This window comes from Ips typographus, linkage group LG6, assembly GCF_016097725.1.
Source record: "Ips typographus isolate SLU linkage group LG6, UJ_Ityp_2.0, whole genome shotgun sequence".
In the NCBI taxonomy this organism is placed as follows: domain Eukaryota; kingdom Metazoa; phylum Arthropoda; class Insecta; order Coleoptera; family Curculionidae; genus Ips; species Ips typographus.
The window spans coordinates 5,920,613-5,939,561 of record NC_138427.1 but is presented as its reverse complement, the minus strand read 5'-3'; the positions used below and the strand labels follow the sequence as shown (position 1 = coordinate 5,939,561).

At 32.1% G+C, this 18,949-nt stretch overlaps 1 protein-coding gene across 3 annotated transcripts; it reads left to right on the top strand.

Annotated features, from left to right (window-relative positions):
• The first annotated feature begins 636 nt into the window (after positions 1-636).
• On the top strand, positions 637-18,771 carry LOC145731229 (uncharacterized). Of its 3 annotated transcripts, XM_081982901.1 has the most exons (4): positions 831-1,011; positions 14,046-14,286; positions 16,914-16,964; positions 18,475-18,771. In XM_081982901.1, the coding sequence occupies exons 1-3, from the start codon at positions 997-999 to the stop codon at positions 16,937-16,939; spliced, it is 282 nt and encodes a 93-aa protein (XP_081839027.1). In that variant the 5' UTR covers positions 831-996; the 3' UTR covers positions 16,940-16,964; positions 18,475-18,771. The 3 variants fall into 3 exon arrangements, with proteins under 3 accessions (XP_081839026.1, XP_081839025.1, XP_081839027.1); XM_081982900.1 differs by lacking the exons at positions 831-1,011; positions 16,914-16,964 and adding an exon at positions 637-796; XM_081982899.1 differs by lacking the exon at positions 16,914-16,964 and having other exon boundaries at positions 827-1,011.
• Positions 18,772-18,949: the final 178 nt, after the last annotated feature.

Sequence of the window (18,949 nt, the reverse complement as noted above, 5' to 3'; positions counted from 1 at the left end):
AATATGGTATAGTCTAAATTTTAAAATTCACCTGATAATAAAGCTATTTTTGACTACACACTACATATCCGATAAAAATTCATTCACTCCATTCATAATAAAATGATGTGCGGAAGAATGTGTTGAATTGATTGAGCTGGCTAATTGCCTATAATCCTCAGCCTCTTAATTTAATACTAATTAATTTAACGTCATGATATTCATGAAATTTTGACAAAAGTCGTTATACCTATTCTATTGCTATTGCAGTAATGACTGAATATTGAAAGAAAAGGACATCTTGTACACAAAAACTTGAATAAAGGCAAAAACTATTTTATGATCTTACTAAATAACATCTGCATTATAGCAGTAACATGTTCTAATAAATGTTCTGACATCGCATTAATTAAACGGTAAGGCAGAAAGTCATTTAGAACAATTTAGTTCCAGCCAGAGGTGTACAACTGACCATCGAACGAGAATGATAAATTACCGGTTTACACGTCCCCACATTCACCTAAAAAAAAACAAACCGGAACAATCCGCGACCTATATTTCAAAATCCCGGAAGTCCGGAACTCATCCTCTCCACCTACATATGCACGTGGACACGGCCTTCACCGTGATCCGGTACCACGTTGTTCTTCCGGCGTCTTGGACGTCGTCACCTGAAGCACGACCCAGTTTGGCCTCGACTGCGAGGCTGCATTTTCAATATATATAACTCTCCTCCACGATTTTGCCCCGTATCTGTCTACAGCAGTTCACCCACCTAGTGCACCCGTAGAAGTAGGCGTCCAACATCATGAGATTCGTAAGTGTCAAAGAAAAGCCTATTCTAAGCTTTCATGCAGTTTAGTTGGTGGTGTTCATCGGCAGTTTAGTGCGATTTTCCGATTTCGGTTTCTAATTCGACACCGAATGCGCTCGATACATTTTCGCGAGTTTTTTTATTTTATTTTTCAGTGGCCTTACTAGTTTGGATTAATTTTCTTTTTGGTTTGTGTATGGATCATGCGGTTTCAGGTGGTAAATAATTTCCATTTTTTTTATCACTAAGTCAGTTTAATGTAAAAGGTTTTTCCTTGAAACAGTATTTAAAATTGTGGTTAATTTAGCTTTCAAAGGGATTTTGAATATTTTCAAATTTATCTCAAAGTACCAGATATGTAGACAAATCGTTCATTTTTAGGATTAGGTGCTAGTACCTTACCTTATTTTGGTAAAAAGTTTACCTGTTAATAAAGAGAACTAATAACAGTAAGTGGCAAGTAAAACAATACTCTTTCTGGCTCTATTCTGGCTCAGCTAAATCCTTGCCTCAACTTAATTAAAAAAAAATCTAATATTGACATTAACCAATTTTTTACAACTTTTTGTATCTTCTTTTTAACATTTTCTTATAAATGATTATCACTTTATTTCAAAAGTTGATTGATTGATTACTAAGTTATATAATAATATGTTATTTCGCCCATGATTTAAAGGCCTTTCCTGTGCTCTTTCATGTGCGATAGCTTGCGACAATAATGTGTTTTTTCCTCATATGAAACTAGTTTACAAATCAATCATTATCCATCACTTAAAGTAAATAATGCATTTTAGACATGAAACACAGTAAAACGTTGTTTTGTTGCTTATTGATAATAAAATAAAATAATTAAATTTTAAACAGAGAAGAAGGGACCCAGTCATACAATGCTCTAAGAAAAGGCTTTTCTTACTTTAATATTTTATAACTTACTTAATTTTTATGCCTTATTATTATTATTTATGTCTTCTTTTCTTTGAATTCTTTTTCTTTTAATCTGTTAGAAATACCATTTTTGACGAGAAATTTTTTTTCCCTAGTATTGGTGCCATTTTTTTTCTTTTGAATTTTCTTCTTTCAATTTGGTCGACTATTTTATCTTCTAAATAAAAAACCATTTTTTTCCGAAAAAAATTATTTGGTGTCTAATTTTGGCGCCTTTTCTTCTTCTATTCTACTGTTCTTCACACATTTCAATTCTTCTTTGTTAATCTTATGGCTAGTTTCGTTTAGTTTTCTTCTCTGTTTCTTTTTTATTTAAATTGGCGGCCTTTTCTTTTTTGTTTATCTCCGACTTTTAGTTCTTCTTTTTTTTTATCTGGTAGTCTTTTCATTTCTCCTTGTTTGTTTTATCTTCTTAGTTCTTTCTTTTAATCTTTTAATAACTACAATGAGGACAAAACCAAAGACAAATTATTTGTAAATTAGTACTGACTTCTATACAGGGTTATACATTTGTTCAAAAATATATTTTGTTTCGTCTTATTTGGAGAGACATTTTAAAATTCATTTTGCATTGATACTCTTACAAAATGGCGTAGCCAGATTTTTAATACAAAATTTCGGAGTTTATGAGCATTATATTAGAAAAATACTTTGTTTAAAAAATTCAGATTATGAAAGCTTTTTTTAAATTTTCCTATGTAACTTATAATTTTTGAGATAATAAACTTAAAAATTAAACAAAGTATTTTTCTAATATAATTTACCTGGGAAACTGTAGGTTTATTACTTTTTTAAAAGACCTGCTTAAAGTCTTGCTATAAAAACACCGGAAATTTATCATTTTTGGTTCTGTTTGGCTAGTCTTTGATTTTGACAAAAACATTACTGCATTTTAAATAATAATAGATAATTCAATGTTTAATATTTCTCTACTTGCGTCTTGTGTACAAGTATTGAAAGACCATTCATCAATGACTTCTCATACAATATTGTAAAAGTATAAAAAAATAAATGTGAAATTAATATTTTAGAAGTAATTTGCAAAGGTGACTTTCAGTTATTATTATATAACTAGAAGTAGTTTGTTTTTGCAGTCAAAGATAATAATAATTAACTGTTTTTACAAAAAAAACGTCGTATTCTTATCGGTACTTTTGGCATCATGTCTGAAAGTTGTAATTTTTCCCTGCTTTTATCATCAACGAAAGATAAGTAACGTCACAAATTGAAGAGAACATACAAATTTACTTGATAAATGGACAAAGTATGATCCATACAACGTGATAAATAGAGGTCAAATAGTAACTATACCTCTTTCATTTATCAAAATTGATAAAATCACACAAACTCAAGCTTCTAAAGAAAAAATAGCTTAACCAAGAAATGTTGCTAATGTTTATATGCAATAACACCTATTCTAGCAATGGTTTTTAATTAAATTAGTGTGCTAAACGATAATGAGAAGACACAGTGTGTAATCTGCCTTATACGAAACACATTTGCTTTGATTCAGATTTTTTCTCTTAGAGAAATCTTTACTGTTACGTAAACTGGATTAAGCATTAACGTGCCTAAAACATAATTCGAGCATGTATGTATAATTATTCAAAGTGTTATCATTGAGCTGTGAAATTATTCTGAGCACTGCAAGTTCGGTTTAATTGAGTTTTGATTTATTAATATCGGTAATTGCTGATTTTACCCAGAAATATCTAGTTTGGTGTACGTGATTTAAAAAGTGTGGGGTTGCTCATTTGGCAAGCTACGTTATGTAAGAACAAATTATCTGTACGAAAGTATTGCAGGAAATTTTGCTTCCCGCCGAATCATTGGTTTAATACACTTCTAAACAAATCGTGCAAAAAAACCTAACGTAGCGTATGAAGTTTTGGCTAAAAACTTAATCCAATACTTGCGAAAAAACATTGTTAGCGAGTCTGCATTTTTTCGTTCACGCAGTACTTTTGATTAGCCTTACGTAAACAGTAAAGTTTTGTTATAAAATAAAGGTCACGATTAATCGTTTTGAAAAACCCTGCTTAACAAGCTTGTGCAATTTAAATTCAAATTCGTGATGTACTTCACCAATAAAAACTGAACAAATTTTATTAACGGTAACATACGCCAGTTGCCTAAACTTGAATTAAGTATTTCCTTTTAGTCTTGACCAAGTTACCAGCATCGGCGTATCATAAAAATTAATGGTTTACGCAAATGTGTGATGTGTACAACAGAATTTAAAGTGCTTTCTGTAACAACATATACGCGAATCGAACCAAAAAAATATTAATATATCAATGCTCTATTTCACACTACACACCAATTTTGACCTCGATATTTAAAATGACTTTTCACGTATCCAGTGTTTTTTCACTTTCGACTGGAATTACATCAATAATTTTGAAACAAACAAGAGTAAATTGACTTTTATTGCGTATATAAATTTAAAGATCTTCTTTCGTTTTATTGCCGTTAAAAATTTCTGATGAACTATAGTGAAACGACAACTTTCTTCTACCATCTGTTTGATGGCACAAGTACCTACTGTCAGAGTTTTTGGCCACATGCCTCGATGAAAATTTGTATCGAGTATAATTACGTAAATTGAAAGTGTAAATATTGTTGAAAATTTCAACGTAATTAATGAGTAATGATAATTCTTAAAGCTGCCATACATCCTCCATTATTGGATCAATAACGGGATTTTAGCGCAATTTTTTCTGAAAGTAATTACCCTAAAAATTAGATTACACGGAACTACAGTACACTGCTAACGAGATCTAAAATAGTTATTAATTAGTGACAATACCACCACGCTGCGTTTTGATAAATCCTGTTAATTTCGATATTCCCATGAAAATGAAACATGTTTTGACGAGAACGGAAATTAAACGCTATAAAATGATCAATGGCTTTCATAACATCGTTAAATAACAATTAAAATAGTGAAATTCATTTGATTTGTTCCAATATGATTTAATGAGAAGGGTTTAAGTTATTCAATGTGCATAATGTGAATATTATACATTTAGACCGATTTAATTTATTTATTAATTTGTTTTCAACCGCCACTACTATTGATAATATCCGCTTGATTGAATTAAAAAGGGAGAGGAACTTTTATAATATTAAAAAATGTTTGAAGGTTGAAATTAGTTACAGAATGGCAAAAAGTTCAATTCCGCAAACACTCCAACACTTAGAAATGATCGTTGATCCGGTTAGTAATTTGCTGGTTTCTTTTGTTCCTATAAAATTGAAAGGTATTGTCCATTGTTTCTTACCAATGGATACTAGTTTATTGACTTCATCTGTTTTGCCCTTTGTTACAAAACTGTAGGTACAATAATATCAGTTTGATTATACAGAGTGTTTGGGCGTGCCCTACTTAAGGAGTTACAATGCCCTACAAGAATTCAATTTTAATTTAAATGTTGTAAGGAAAAAAGTGTAGAGCTTTTGTGTGAAGAGCTACCAAAAAATAACTTATAGTGATATTCTGATAATGGTTAAAGGAGACATTATTGGCCATTAATTAATAAGACAAATGGAATAAGAGAAATAATTACAAAAATTACAGTATAATTTCAACTTCAACTGATTGGATCTCCTTTATGTCAGGAGCGACCAAAAAACTTGAAAGCTGTACGAAATTTCACTTTTTTCAGTCTACAAGAATGAAGGAAGACAATTTTGCTTTAAATGCTTCTTTATGGAAGATATTTACCAAAAAGTGCAAACATAAAAAACACAATTTCTACTTCAACTGATTTTAAGTGGTAATTGGGTAAGAAATAAAAACTTTTTACTACTTAATTACAAGCTGTAACTGATTTTCAACACAGGTTCATCAGTCTCTGAGTAAGAAAATGCCAATTTCATATGTCTGGGTCCAAATTCTCTGCACGTGATAAAAAAAAGCACGTATAATTTACCAGGTTACGTAAGCTTTATCAGAAGGCTATTACGAAAAAAGGCCAGAGATATGTAAAGTAGCTGATTACGAAAAGTAATTTGGTTAGTAACAGATAATTTTCTTTGTCATTCTGTCAATTAAATATTTCCATACACTGTAAGCTTTTAGTAATTAAGTGGCAAATCATTGAACTTAATTTTTTAATAAGTGTATGTACATGCATGCTCAGTTACCTCAAGAGTGGAAATATAAGAATTGTTAACAGGTTCTGAAAAAAATCAATTAAGTATTCAGCATCATTTTTATTAGATGCATATACAGGGTGACTTTGAAAACCCTTACAAAAATTGTATATTTTATCTGAAATTAAAAAATAACACTAAATTTACAACATTCAAATATTAAGTAAAATTAGAGAATTATTGAAAGATTTCAGACTGGAATTATTAGGAATGTTTCAATAATTTCTGTTTCCTGAGATTGTAAAAGTTGTACTTATTTTAAAGTTTAAATAAAACATACTGATTATATGAGTATTAAAAGGTTAAGTTGCAAAATATGGTACGTGTGAAACATTCCTTCTTGCTCAAGGGATAATAAGAGGATGACAGTACACAGACACTCTGTGTATATAAATGCTTAATCACATTTGCCAAAAGCAATGTAGGAAAAGTCCATTTTAATTAAAAAAAAAGTCCAAACAAAGCATATTATTAGATAAAAAAAAAGTGAAGGTGGTACCCATATTCCTATAATTTTTCATAAACGAACACGTTACGCAACCAGCCAGTAAACGTGCAACAATACGAATAAGTCGCCGTTTTTTCTTAATTGGCGAAAAGTGTCGAAAACTATTGTCAGCATAACGAATTTCAAAACTTTCACAGTCAAAACACTAATTTAATAAATACGGGCATTGTTTAGATTTATATCATGGGCTGCAGATTAAAAAGAAATATTTCCATGTGAGCGATTTTGCTATAAGAATGTAATGTAGAATCGAGCGTGTAGCACGTTAGCTACAGCGATAGTAACCGATTATTGTTAATCAATTTTTTTATGGCACCCACGTAACTCAAATTGGTGCCGGTCACTGGTTTCTTGCAAGTTGCAGTTTACGACAAATTGCACTTATAAATCATTATCCTCATTTTACGTTTCGCTCTTCACCGATATAAGTTGTCCTATCATTATTAATAATCTTGTTCGACACGTTTCTATAGCTTCATCTAACAGAGCAATTCATTAACAGTGGAATTTATGAGTTGGATATTTTGTAATGGATCGTAATTACCTGCATGTAAATCATTCTCTGTTTGTTTTGTCGATTTTATATTTATAGCTGAAGATATTTCTGTAGATTAGCTTTAAATTACAACAGCAACAAAAGATAGACTTTACAATGACGAAACAAACGAGACTGAAGATTCACACACTAAATAAATTACAATATATTTGTTGTGAGATTTGCCTTAAAAATGTTTTCAACACATCTATACAAAAATAGAAAATCTTCGTTGAATGAACAGGTGAAAGCCAAACGAGAGTAACATCCACATAAATAACGCTTGAAGCAAAAACAAATAGCCGTAGTGGTATTTAAACCAGATAACCAAAGAACTATGACAGTATAATTGGTAGTTTTATTTTTCTTTTATAAAATTCAAACGGCGTTTTGTCGATGTAGTTATACTAGGGATATTTAAACGTATCCGACAAACGGGGAACTGTGCAACCAGACTTAATAATGTGGGAAAGGTGCGTATCAAATAGGATTTGCCATTATGCAATTGCTATGCAATTTAGTTCACAGGGTATCATTAGCTATTAATTTTGCGTTAGGGACAAAGGATTTATTTGATTTGGTCATGCTTTGAAGGTTTCGGCATATATTAAAAATTTGAAAAGTTTCTGGGGAAGTTTGTTTCTCAACTACGCAGCTAAAGACAAAACATTGAAGAGTAGAAGATATTATAAAAACTGACTTTTTTATGGCTTGTTGGGTTAGTTAATTTACTACTGCTAACAGGAAAATTCCATCAAATCAACATATGAAACGCTTCCATTGATCAAATTAATTTAATTAAAACCGTAAAAAGAGACGTTTTTATGTTGTTTAATTATTGTTGTAATGATGGTTGGAAATGATCTCTTAGACTATTTATGCTAGTTCAGAGAAATTAAATCCACTTCCAACGAAAGGTTGATCTAAATGGCTGGTGAGTAAAAAGTGAGTCAAAAGGAATAAGAATGGAAGACAAATTGAAGGAAGATGCTATTGCGTCAAAAAACAGTTTGGTGGATTAATGGAAACAATTCATAAGAACAAATCGATGTATGTCAAAATATGAAATAAAAAAATGTGGGATGAGCCCATTGTAAAATTTTATTCTCTATATTCTGCAAGAAGTGGTTTCTCATTCAAAAAATAAGTTGATATGTATGTTTAGAAAAACCTTATCCTAAGAGAAATAAAGCCCTCTAAAGTTCAGAAAAATCGTTATTTTTTGTCATAATCTCAGCCCGTTGAAAGTGAAAACCGATCAAATTTGGTACAAGGACTTGAAACTGTTTCTCATTACCGGGTCTTAAAGCCACCTACAATAAACCCTTCATTATAATCAATTATCATCCATTTGAGCCCAGAGGTATAAAAACCAATTCTCTTGTATCGACACGCACAGCTTACACCAAAGTTAATTTCGTCAAGTAATGAGTATCAATTTTATCAGGACTTTTACCACAGTTGATCTAAATTCCTTCAACAATCTCAGAATTATGACAAGAAACACGATTTTTGAAGATGAAGTTTGTAGGGGATGTATCTTTTTGTTTCAAATCAGAATTTTACAAGAAATACTTTCTTTTCCAAATTGAACAAGGAATTTAAAAGTGTCAGTCATGTCAGTCATAATAACTCGAGGAGAAGAAAATTAGGAAAACTTTGCCAAAGTAGGAGAGGGGGAATCAATAAAAGACTATTAGCTAAAAATCTGGAAGAAAACCAAATATCTGTTGCCTCTTTAGGTTAGTTTGACTCCATCATTCAGATACTCTTGTGCTCTTTATCCTAACTATTTAAGACACAAGGTGTGGTACTAAAAAAAACTAATTTGCATTTATGAATCAGTACTATTTAATGTAGAAAAATTCACGATATCCTGAACCGTACCCAGACACACTGTCTGAGTACCCAGCGTAGCAGGATAACGCAGTCGGTATTGTGGTACTACCGCGCCTTTCTCAATGGTCAATAAAGAAATGCCAGCAGTACCGCGGAGAGCTCCTGTAGCATTCTTTCAATGGTAGCGAAAGCACGTTGCGACCGTGAAGCCACAAGGTCGCCTGTGCTGCGGTCGTACTATGTCACGTCCGCCGTAATGCAGGTACTGCATTGCTGCCAAATGAGCCTAGTTTTCTTTGAATTACAGACGTAATAGAATGGTAATAGTTAGGCAGATGATCTTGCATCACTAGGAAGTTTAGCTCAAAAATGGTCATTACGTTTTGGAATGTACTATGAGTGAGTGATGAAACTGATTTGACAACACTGGATAAGTCATATGATAACTAGTGGTATTACAAGGCGAGAGTTCAACTATTTGTTATGTAATAGTGACGCGTGCCATTATACAAATTCTAGTCCGTTGGTATAAAATTCCTGATTGCCACACAAATTAGTTAAGATGGGCTTAAGAATGTCAGTTTTTTGGTTTACTCATTAAATAAGTGGCGGTTATAGTAATTTGTGATCGTCTAGACTGAGTACTGTTTACAACTGGGCATCTGATTTAATAACCACTCGCTTTATGACCCAAAGTGAACGTAAAACTTTTATCTTGTTGTATCATTTCAACCATAAATCATTGTGTTGTAGCTTTTACCATTATATTTTATTCAATCCACGATCTATATCTATATCGTTTTTGTAGTCTTCTAGTTTAAAGTAATTTTTGTTCTTTATATTTCACAGTTGTTTGCTAGTTTCGTGCCCATCATTATTCTTTAATTTGTTGTGTAATAGATTTGTCACACATTATTTTAGTACTATTTGACACTAGATTTTTAAAAATTTTCATCTTTGTCTACTTTTGTATCTAATGTATCTAATGACTGACATTGAACTTTATCTACTGTTTTTCAAAAAATTGCGACTTTTGCTTTAAATACCATATACTGTATACAAATACACTAAAACTATAATGTGTAAGAGGTTTTCTGAAACATTTAAGGATTACCTGAAGGCCTGTTATGTCTCTTTGATTTAATGTGTGTGTTCCTAATGTAAGTGCAAGAGTTCTATTGCTCATCTTCTGATTCTGCCTCCCATAAACATACAAATTTGTCCCATGTCAGAAATTCCGTTTAACTCCAAGCTGTACTTTCTGTTATGTTTCGACTTTTTCTGTATGAGATCTATCTCACGCAATTCCTTACTTAATATGTTAACGTCTGATTATCATCATCTCTAACCAGGTAAACTTGAGAAGCTTATAGACGATTTACACCAACATATTTTTTTAACTTAGTTGGAATTAGAATGTGATACTATAGATACAGTATGTTACAGTCAAATCAAGACTTGACCATATTAAACGTCAAACTCAGCTCAAGATCAATATGCTGCATTATGCAGTTTTTCTTTATGGTTCTATCAAGTTTCTAGTTTTAAGATTACTTTCTGCCTCTTAAAGTTTTTATTCAGAAGTTTCTGACTCTTCTAAAGTTAATTTGCTATATTTGTTTATATTTTCTTATACTTAAAATGACACTTCATTATAATTATTAATCCAAACAAAAATGCAAAAGATACTGACGTGTTGGTATCAATTTTATCTTAGAAGAGTTAGAAATCTTCCGAGTTTAAAAACGGAAAGAAGCAAAAGTGAAAACTGAAAACTTGATAGAAGTGTAAAAGAAAACTGCGGTATATTCCTTACTTCTCTAAATTACCGTCAGCATAGACTGTCTAACAAATAGATAATTAAAACTTTTTTCATCTTCACCAAAACTGTAGAGTGTCACACAAAACAACAGATTCTAGGAATTGAATTAGTTTCTTCTCAATCTTCGCTAGTATAAAGGAGTGTACTCTAAAAACTAAAATTCAAAACCATTTTATTGTTATTGTTATTTACAAATTGCTTTAGTTGAAAAGCAATGCAGTACTATTAAACGTTAAACGCATCAATTTAAGGACAGTACTCTAGAACTTAATAAATTTTCAAAAAAGTGGCTTTCTGTTTTACCTACTGTAACTTCTTTTCTATTTGTTACTTCTACCCACTAAAAAAGCTAAAAAAAAAATCAAAAATTACTTTTTGCAAAAAAATTACTTGCAATCTACTATGCAACGTCCCTATTACCATACAAAAAGAAAAACAGTAAGAACGTTGTTTCATAAAATACGTAAATGTATTTCCAATTAAGGCAACAATATTGAAAGTCATTAATTAGAATTTAACCGTGTAACAATTTTTTTAACTAAAATAACGTCCAATAATTCAGTGCAGTGGCCCTTACTTTGCATACATTGCCAAACACCATCAACAGTCAACTTGACTAAAAAATCTTGATTAATCTATGCAATAGACACAGTAGTAACAAGCAAGTATCTGCTAATTAACAGCCGTAACAAAATCACAATTTCATTATCCCAGCTTGGTGTTTTTTTTTAATTGAATTTAAAAACCCTTTCTAAGCATGCAGATAACACAAGAGCAATTGAAACTGACACTTTGAATGTGTGGGCAGTTAGCAGCCGCGCCGAGAACGTATTCTGTTGTAACAATAAACGGCTAATGCCCAGGATTTCGTGAGTTTCACGGTCTGATTCCCTGCAGTAACATTCATCAATTCAGAAAAAATCTGCATAGCAGTAATTGCTGTTGCTGTTGCTGCTGGACTTCAAGTAAAGTGTATGTGAGGGCCGTTACGCCACACAAGATTGTTTGTCCTGATATTGATAACCTATTTAGCTGCTAGCTATGCTGAAAAATAGGTTTAATATTGATATTGGGTTGGTAAATATTGATACTTTAAAATACCTTGAGGATATGGCTCCATTTGTCTTATTAGCAAACTGAGTGGAATAGACTCGTGAAACGCACAACTATATTTAGTATAACATCAGTCAATTTCATTTCCTTAAAGTATAAAGTGTTTGTTCTTATAGTTTCATTATTTTTTTTTGATACAAGGACTTCCTGATTGCCCCTAAAAAGCCCGCAAATCTCATTAACTATTTGCTCAAATTCAAATATAGACATTTCTCATTACCTGAATAACTATTCCTATATGTATTCAATTTTAAGCTTAATCATTGGACAATTTCAATCTATTTGCATATTATATGTTATTAAATATTAGGAAACAGCCACGCTCGTTTTTTTCATACATTAAATTAGCGACCTCAGGCCTGAAAAGCGCAATGCCGTTCTGCTCGAGGAATTCAACATGGTTTTTCGTCTTTTATGCTTTCTTGCGAAGAACAAAAAAGCGTTAATACGAGTAAACTGGGCGAACGTGATTTTCTTTTTATCTATTTAATAGTATTGTTCATGGCCAATCGACGTCAATGCGTTCATTCTCCCAGTCCAGTTAATTTCATTCTCTAAATTCTTTGATACAAACAAATAATGACTGTGTACGATCTAAGATTTTTAAACGGATAAAGCACATTAGCTAATCACGAACTACTATGTAAGCGCCACTATAACTTTTACGTTTCTTAATGTCGGATTAAATTAGCATATAATAGAATAACTTCTAATTTACGGTAATAATAGTACTACGATGTGGTGGTGAACTCTAACCCAGTTACCAACCCACCTTTTATGATTTATTATCTACTGTTCTTAGTTTACACGGTTTGTTTCAGCAAATCTGTCATATTGGGGTTGAATAACACGTGCCCGTTGTTTTATGGTATGACACATGCAGATTATGGAATTTGCATTTATCTTTTAAATTGACATATACCAATGTGTTTGTAATAGGTACAAATCGTTAATCTGAATATGTTCTCATATGTTACTGTGTGCTTTGTTTTTTATATAGGTACTTTTTAATTAGGAAAACTGTATGTAGAGGTTTTGCCGCATATCGTAGGGATTTATTTGCATTTTATTTCCTAACCAAGTATGAGGATGGGTAATTGAGAAGATAATTCTACATCTTTGGATTTTGTACCTATTAAGGCACACCCTTCTGCTAAGCCAGCTATCCTCAATTGATTCTTGAAGACTCTTCTTGTGTAGAGAAGTCTTATTTTTGTTTTGTTTTTTTTACAAGGATTTTTTTTCTTCTTTTTCTTCTTATTCATATTTAAGATCACGAATTGACAAATTATGCGTTTAGAAATGTATACATCGTCTTTGGTTTAAGAAAAAGATTTACTTATATTTGCTAAACTTGGATTAATTGTAACAAGATATAATTAAATAAAACCATGTTAACGACATGGTTTCACCATACAATAAACTTAAATTTTTCATTAAAAAGTCAAATAAATCAAATCAAACATATTCTTGTGTTGCGTTTAATTAAAATGAGTTTTCGAACCCTATTAATTCGATTCGATTAGAAAACGCAATGAACATCAAATCCTAATTAAAACTCGACACTAAAACTGCGGTACGGCAAAAGTAATAACCCAAACGAAATTGGCTATTTACGCGATGAAAATACGCTTTAAAGCTTTCACTTCAACGTAATGACGAAAAAAGGATTAATCCTGATAGCGGATATGTTCCTGTATGCTCGGGTAACAAAGTTTAGCAAACTAATCTCGAGTATGCTTTTACACGGTTTGATGGGCAAAAACTATTAGGTTACGCCATCCCAACTTGCCCAAATAAATAAGCTTGTTACGAGCTTTGTCCGAAATGGTCATTTATCAAAGTTAAACATTATTAATTATTTAAGTGTTTTACTTTGCAGGTATAAATAGAATGAAATTAGATACGTTATTGTTTTAGATGAAGTTTTGCTGTATTGTTTTCCAAAATTAATTTCAATCAATTAGCCATAACCATTAGAAACTAAATAGGCAAAAGTTATACTCATGGGTCTCTTCTCTTTAGATGGTTGGGTTAATGTTGTCATAGTTGGGAAAATTACTTTCTCCTTTAAGAGCACGTAAAAAAAGATTATGTTAAGAATCAAATGGGTACAATTAGCAAAACTGTCATAAAATTTGAATCTAAATGGCACTCATTCTATTTTCTTATAGTGTCTTCATTTTTTCCATGTTATATGATGTTAACATCCATGTGGTGCAGTAAGAACTAAGCAAAATCTATACTAGAAAAGAACGGAATCGGAAAAAGCACTACTAATACCATGTAATTTCCTTAAAAAGCATTTTTCCAAAGAAAATCTTTTTTCCAGACATTCATCTCCGCCTGCATAGCCTGTCTCGCAGCTGTGGCTCGAGCCCAGTTTGGAGGCTTAGGTTTAGAATTCTCTTCCTATGGGGGCTTTGGTCTGGATAGTGCACTAACCTCTGCAAGAGACCCCAGACAGAACACGGGCCCCGTTGTATTTCCCCCTTCGCCCCCTGATAATGGCGAAACTAGCGGAGTGGTTGTGGGTGCATCTGGATATGGATTCGTACCACCAAACAGCCCACGTAAGATATTTTTTTTTATCAGTTTCTACTATTAAATTAGTGCTTCAATTTTGTTGTGTAATTCAAAAATAACGTCAGATAGTAAAGCTATATTGGTCAAACAAGCAGCTTTCAGCTCGCTGCTTTTTCACATCACAAACTACCCATTGTGCTGAGATTTATGAAAGTTAAATGATGATCAAGAATAAAAATCAACAAATTTTTTTGTAAAATTGTCCTTTGTTACAACTACATAATTGAAGCAATAATTTATTTGTTATTTTTTCATTGCAATTTTACAGGCATATTAGTCAGAAACCATTTTGTATTAGTCAACATTTTCATGACTAATTTAACATTTCGGCAATTTGTAATGTAGTTTTGAACATGTATTTGTATGAGTAGTCAACTTCAAAACATAAGCATGCGCATGATGATTCATATTCCTCAGTAGTGTCATTCATGAGCATATTTTCAAAGCTTTAGATCATCCAACAAGTTTTCCATTACACACACTTTTGTTAATATTGCAATTCATCCCCCGCAATGTTAGCAAATAATATTATTTCTATACTTATTGTTAATTTTGTTTATATCCTGTTACTTAGAGTTGTTTTAAGAAGTGTCAAGTTTGTCAGTTGTTCAAGAAGTGTCAATTTGTCATTGATTTTCTCCGAATACTTAAGTGTTAATATGCTTACGTTTCTGTTTGTTTTATTTTTCTTTGGTAGCTTACAATCTAAACTTTTATCGATACTCGTACATAATTTATACATTCTTTAATCTCATTATTATTACATGTATTACTTTACAACTATTCAGTTAATGCCATGATAATGGAACTTCTGGAACTAGTCTGGACTCCCTAAATATCAAAATAATACTGTGACAAAGCAGAATGTATTTTATTTTCACTTTTGCATTTAAACCGATTAGTTCCAAACTTAATTGACAAATTTAATTGAACTTTTGGAAATCCAAATACTTAATGATAACTTCGTCGGTTTTCACTCAAATAAAGACTAAAATGCAACTTATTTTAATTAAAACGGGTCTAGATTTCAACTTTGCCGCTCCTCAATTGTATTTTGTCCGACTCCTTTCACAATTTCATTCTAAACATGCACACTCGTAAATCACCAACAAAATTCAGGTAGTTTCTCAATACCGTATATAGTAATTAAAATTTTCGCCATCTGGTACGGAACATCTGCTTACAATTCAATATGAAATAGCAAAGCATAAACTATACGGTTTCGGTTATTACCATTAATTTCACTTTAGCTCAATTATTCCGCTAATCAGTGATTAATGTGTGTAATTACTGTTGAGGTTATTGTTTAAAACATGACGCGGATTGTTGGGATAGTTAAAGAAAGTTTCTTTCGTTTTCCTTTCCTTTATTGATGCCATAAACGAGAGTAAAGTCAACAGAGCTGTTTTGGTAGTCTCATAAATTCGAGAAATTTTCGCAATTAAGTTGTTAAGTAAGCGCAGTGACCTTAACTTTGTTATTAATTTAGTCGGGGGATAGCAGAAAAATCTGAATTATCAATGATTCACATTTGAGTCAAGGCAGAATGGTAATTAATATGAATTTTCATGCAGTCATTTCTCTACATCTTCTTGCCCTCTAAATATCACCCACGTATTTCAGTTTTATAACCGGTGATTGTAATTTTAGACTTCACCAGAGGTAAGATAAGGACCATTAAACCAGTAATTGATCATGCAGAAAATATATACTTTTACTATTAAGTTGCAAAGAGTAATAAATTTACGACCACACAATTCCTGCTGATAATTATGTCAACATGATTGAGGTTCCTTTCATATAACTCAGTCCTTTGAACAGTTATTACTTATTGACCTGTGGGTCCATCCATCTTGCATGCAAAGCTTCTTAATTAGATCTAAGGCGAACTGAAGGAAACTTAAATCCCACGAGACAACTCGATTACAATACCTCGACTTTCACCCCCGTTGTAACTCATTTCCAAGACCCAATTAGATGTTGCCCTCTTGTCCTTAGCGACAATCTCCGAATTTACAATTAATCAATTTAAAAACAATACTATCCCATATCGACGTGCCTATTCTAAACCGTACAATGGAGGAAATCCATTACTGAACAGCCAAAACAGTTTGGTTTCAAATTGGTTTTGGCTGTTGGCTGTTAAAGTTTCTTCCACTGCTCGCCCAAGAAAATTTATCAAGCACATGTTCGAACTTGAGTTTAAATTGGGACAAGTCTTATTGTATCGAGGCGGTCACTTTTAGAGCATCAGCGAGGAACAAAAGGGACCAGCATTGCGGGATTTGCGGTTAGAAATTGTCTTGATGTCATGAGAGTGTATTGCATTCTATAGACCTCACTCAAGTTTCAAGTTGCTTATGGTTGATTAAATGAAGGCAAAGACAAGGGTTTAGTTTAGAAATGTATACAACACACACCTAAAATTGATTTCACAGTTGCTTCATTAGTAGTAGTAGTAGCAGTAGAAACTTAACAAGTTTGGTCATTTTATAACCACATCGTAAATATCGTCGACTTGTAGTAGTAACATATTGCATCCTTCATACAGATCAGCTTGGTCATGAAATTTGAGTTTTACTTACTTGACTGACATGACGGATTTCTCTTTCAGGTTCTAGATCTAGAAACCTAATATAGATGTTAGATGCTTAGTCTACGTGAGGTAAGATGTTTCACTTTTTATTTAATCATGCCTATTGTCTCATTATTCATCAGTTATACAGTTGCTGGAGAACACGTTTATCCTTTTACGTTTGCAAACAATGAACAAACCAGAATGTAGTAATTTTCAAGTAACACATAATAAAATCCTTTTACATTCAAGATTAGGTGTTGACCACCTACATTATAGAGAGTGTGGAATAATTGTACTGTACAACACAGACAAAGAAAACCACAAGTTACATCGAATTTTTTGTTTCAAGGAACCAATTTTCTTTTCCCAAGAACTCCTTAGAGTTGTCCAAACTAGTGAGTTTCTCCCAGATCCTTTTCCGTTTCCTTATTCAGTTTCAGCTCGTTTCTTTAGATGATCTCCTGAATCTAAAACCTTGGGACTAGTTAACTATCTACTTCATGAATTTGTACGCGGTTTTGTAATGATGAAAGTGTGTATTTTGTGGTTCAAAAGTAAGGGCACCATAACGCAGATATGGTGTCTGGTTACAATTTTTAAGTGACAAATCAAAAATATGTAATAATACAGGATTGTAATAAATACATTGCTCAACTAGACAAGACGCACTTCCTTATCCAACATTGAAAACTCTCTCTTGATACCTTAGAATAATGTAATTTTCTATCAAATTGTCTTGTCACAAATTTTCACCACAACTGAAGAAAAAGGTTTCATTTCCAACTCTGTATATCCGTATTACCTGTTACGAAATCCATTAATTATAGCTGTTAAGGTTAATGAAATTGCAAGGTTCGATAAAAACCGAAACCTTGAACTTATTCATTGAAGGGAGAAAAAGATTGCTACTTAATTATCAACTTTTACCACTGGAAAATCTGATTCAGCATTATCATACAGAGTTGTCGATTGGGGGCACGCTCGAGAAACTTTGCATAGAAAGTGTTTACTTAACTATGCGACTTTTCCTGTATGTGTGTTTTTTTTATTAAGGAAACATGTAAGATTAATGGAATCCTTGATATAAAATCTTCTTTTTTTAGCAACCAGGAAGTTCTTTTTGTTATAACAGTCACGAGTTGGTGATGATCTTTGTTAACTAACATCTTATGGTTCAATGACAAGGTTGCGTTCTTGAAAGGTTAATGATTGTTTAAGGTATTTCCATTGCTCTTAGTGGTTAATATTTTTGTTTCAAAATTTTAATTCATTACTATTACACCTTTTATCTGGTTGACGTTTAAAGGTTAAAATACAGGTAATACACAACGATCTGCGTTGTCTATTTCCCAGCTAGTTTCAAATAAATCAATTCCGGTGACAGCAAATAAATGACCGTTTATTCCACCAAGTACGTTGTTAGACCACAATTTTCAATGGAATGTTGGATAATTGATTATGTGTAAGCAACATAATCGATCATGTAAAATGCTACAAAATCCAGTAGACCATTTCCGGGATGCAAACCTTTTGTTCTGTGCTCTTGAATTTTCTATTTATACCTTAATATATTATTAAACTAATGTAAATATTACAGGGGGTCCAGGACCAAGGTTAAGGTACTACTACGCATTCTTCTGAGCCATTTCTACCAAAAGCGACCCTACTTGGAGTCCATACGCCCCTATTTGTGAATATGTAAATAAACAGGGTGTGCATCACTGCCGTGTAAATAGTAATAATTATTCAGTCTTCTAGAGCTTGTTAAATATTGTTAAATCCCGTCTTAGATTAAGTATTTAATTTAGTACCCGTAAATGACTCAGTGTTAAAGCAACTGTCGACATGTGCAATAATAATTTTATTTATTTGAAATAAAGTTAGTTTATTATTAGTTATGTGCTTCATTTTTCATTGAGTTTTAGACAAAGTATCACTGATGACGTAAATCAGTGTTTTATTTAAATAAACTGAACGGATATGCTTGAAAAGACGAATGCAGTTTTTTGCCATAGCAAATACAGCAAAACCATTCATGGGTGCAGTTGGAAATTATCCGGGTGTGAAACGTC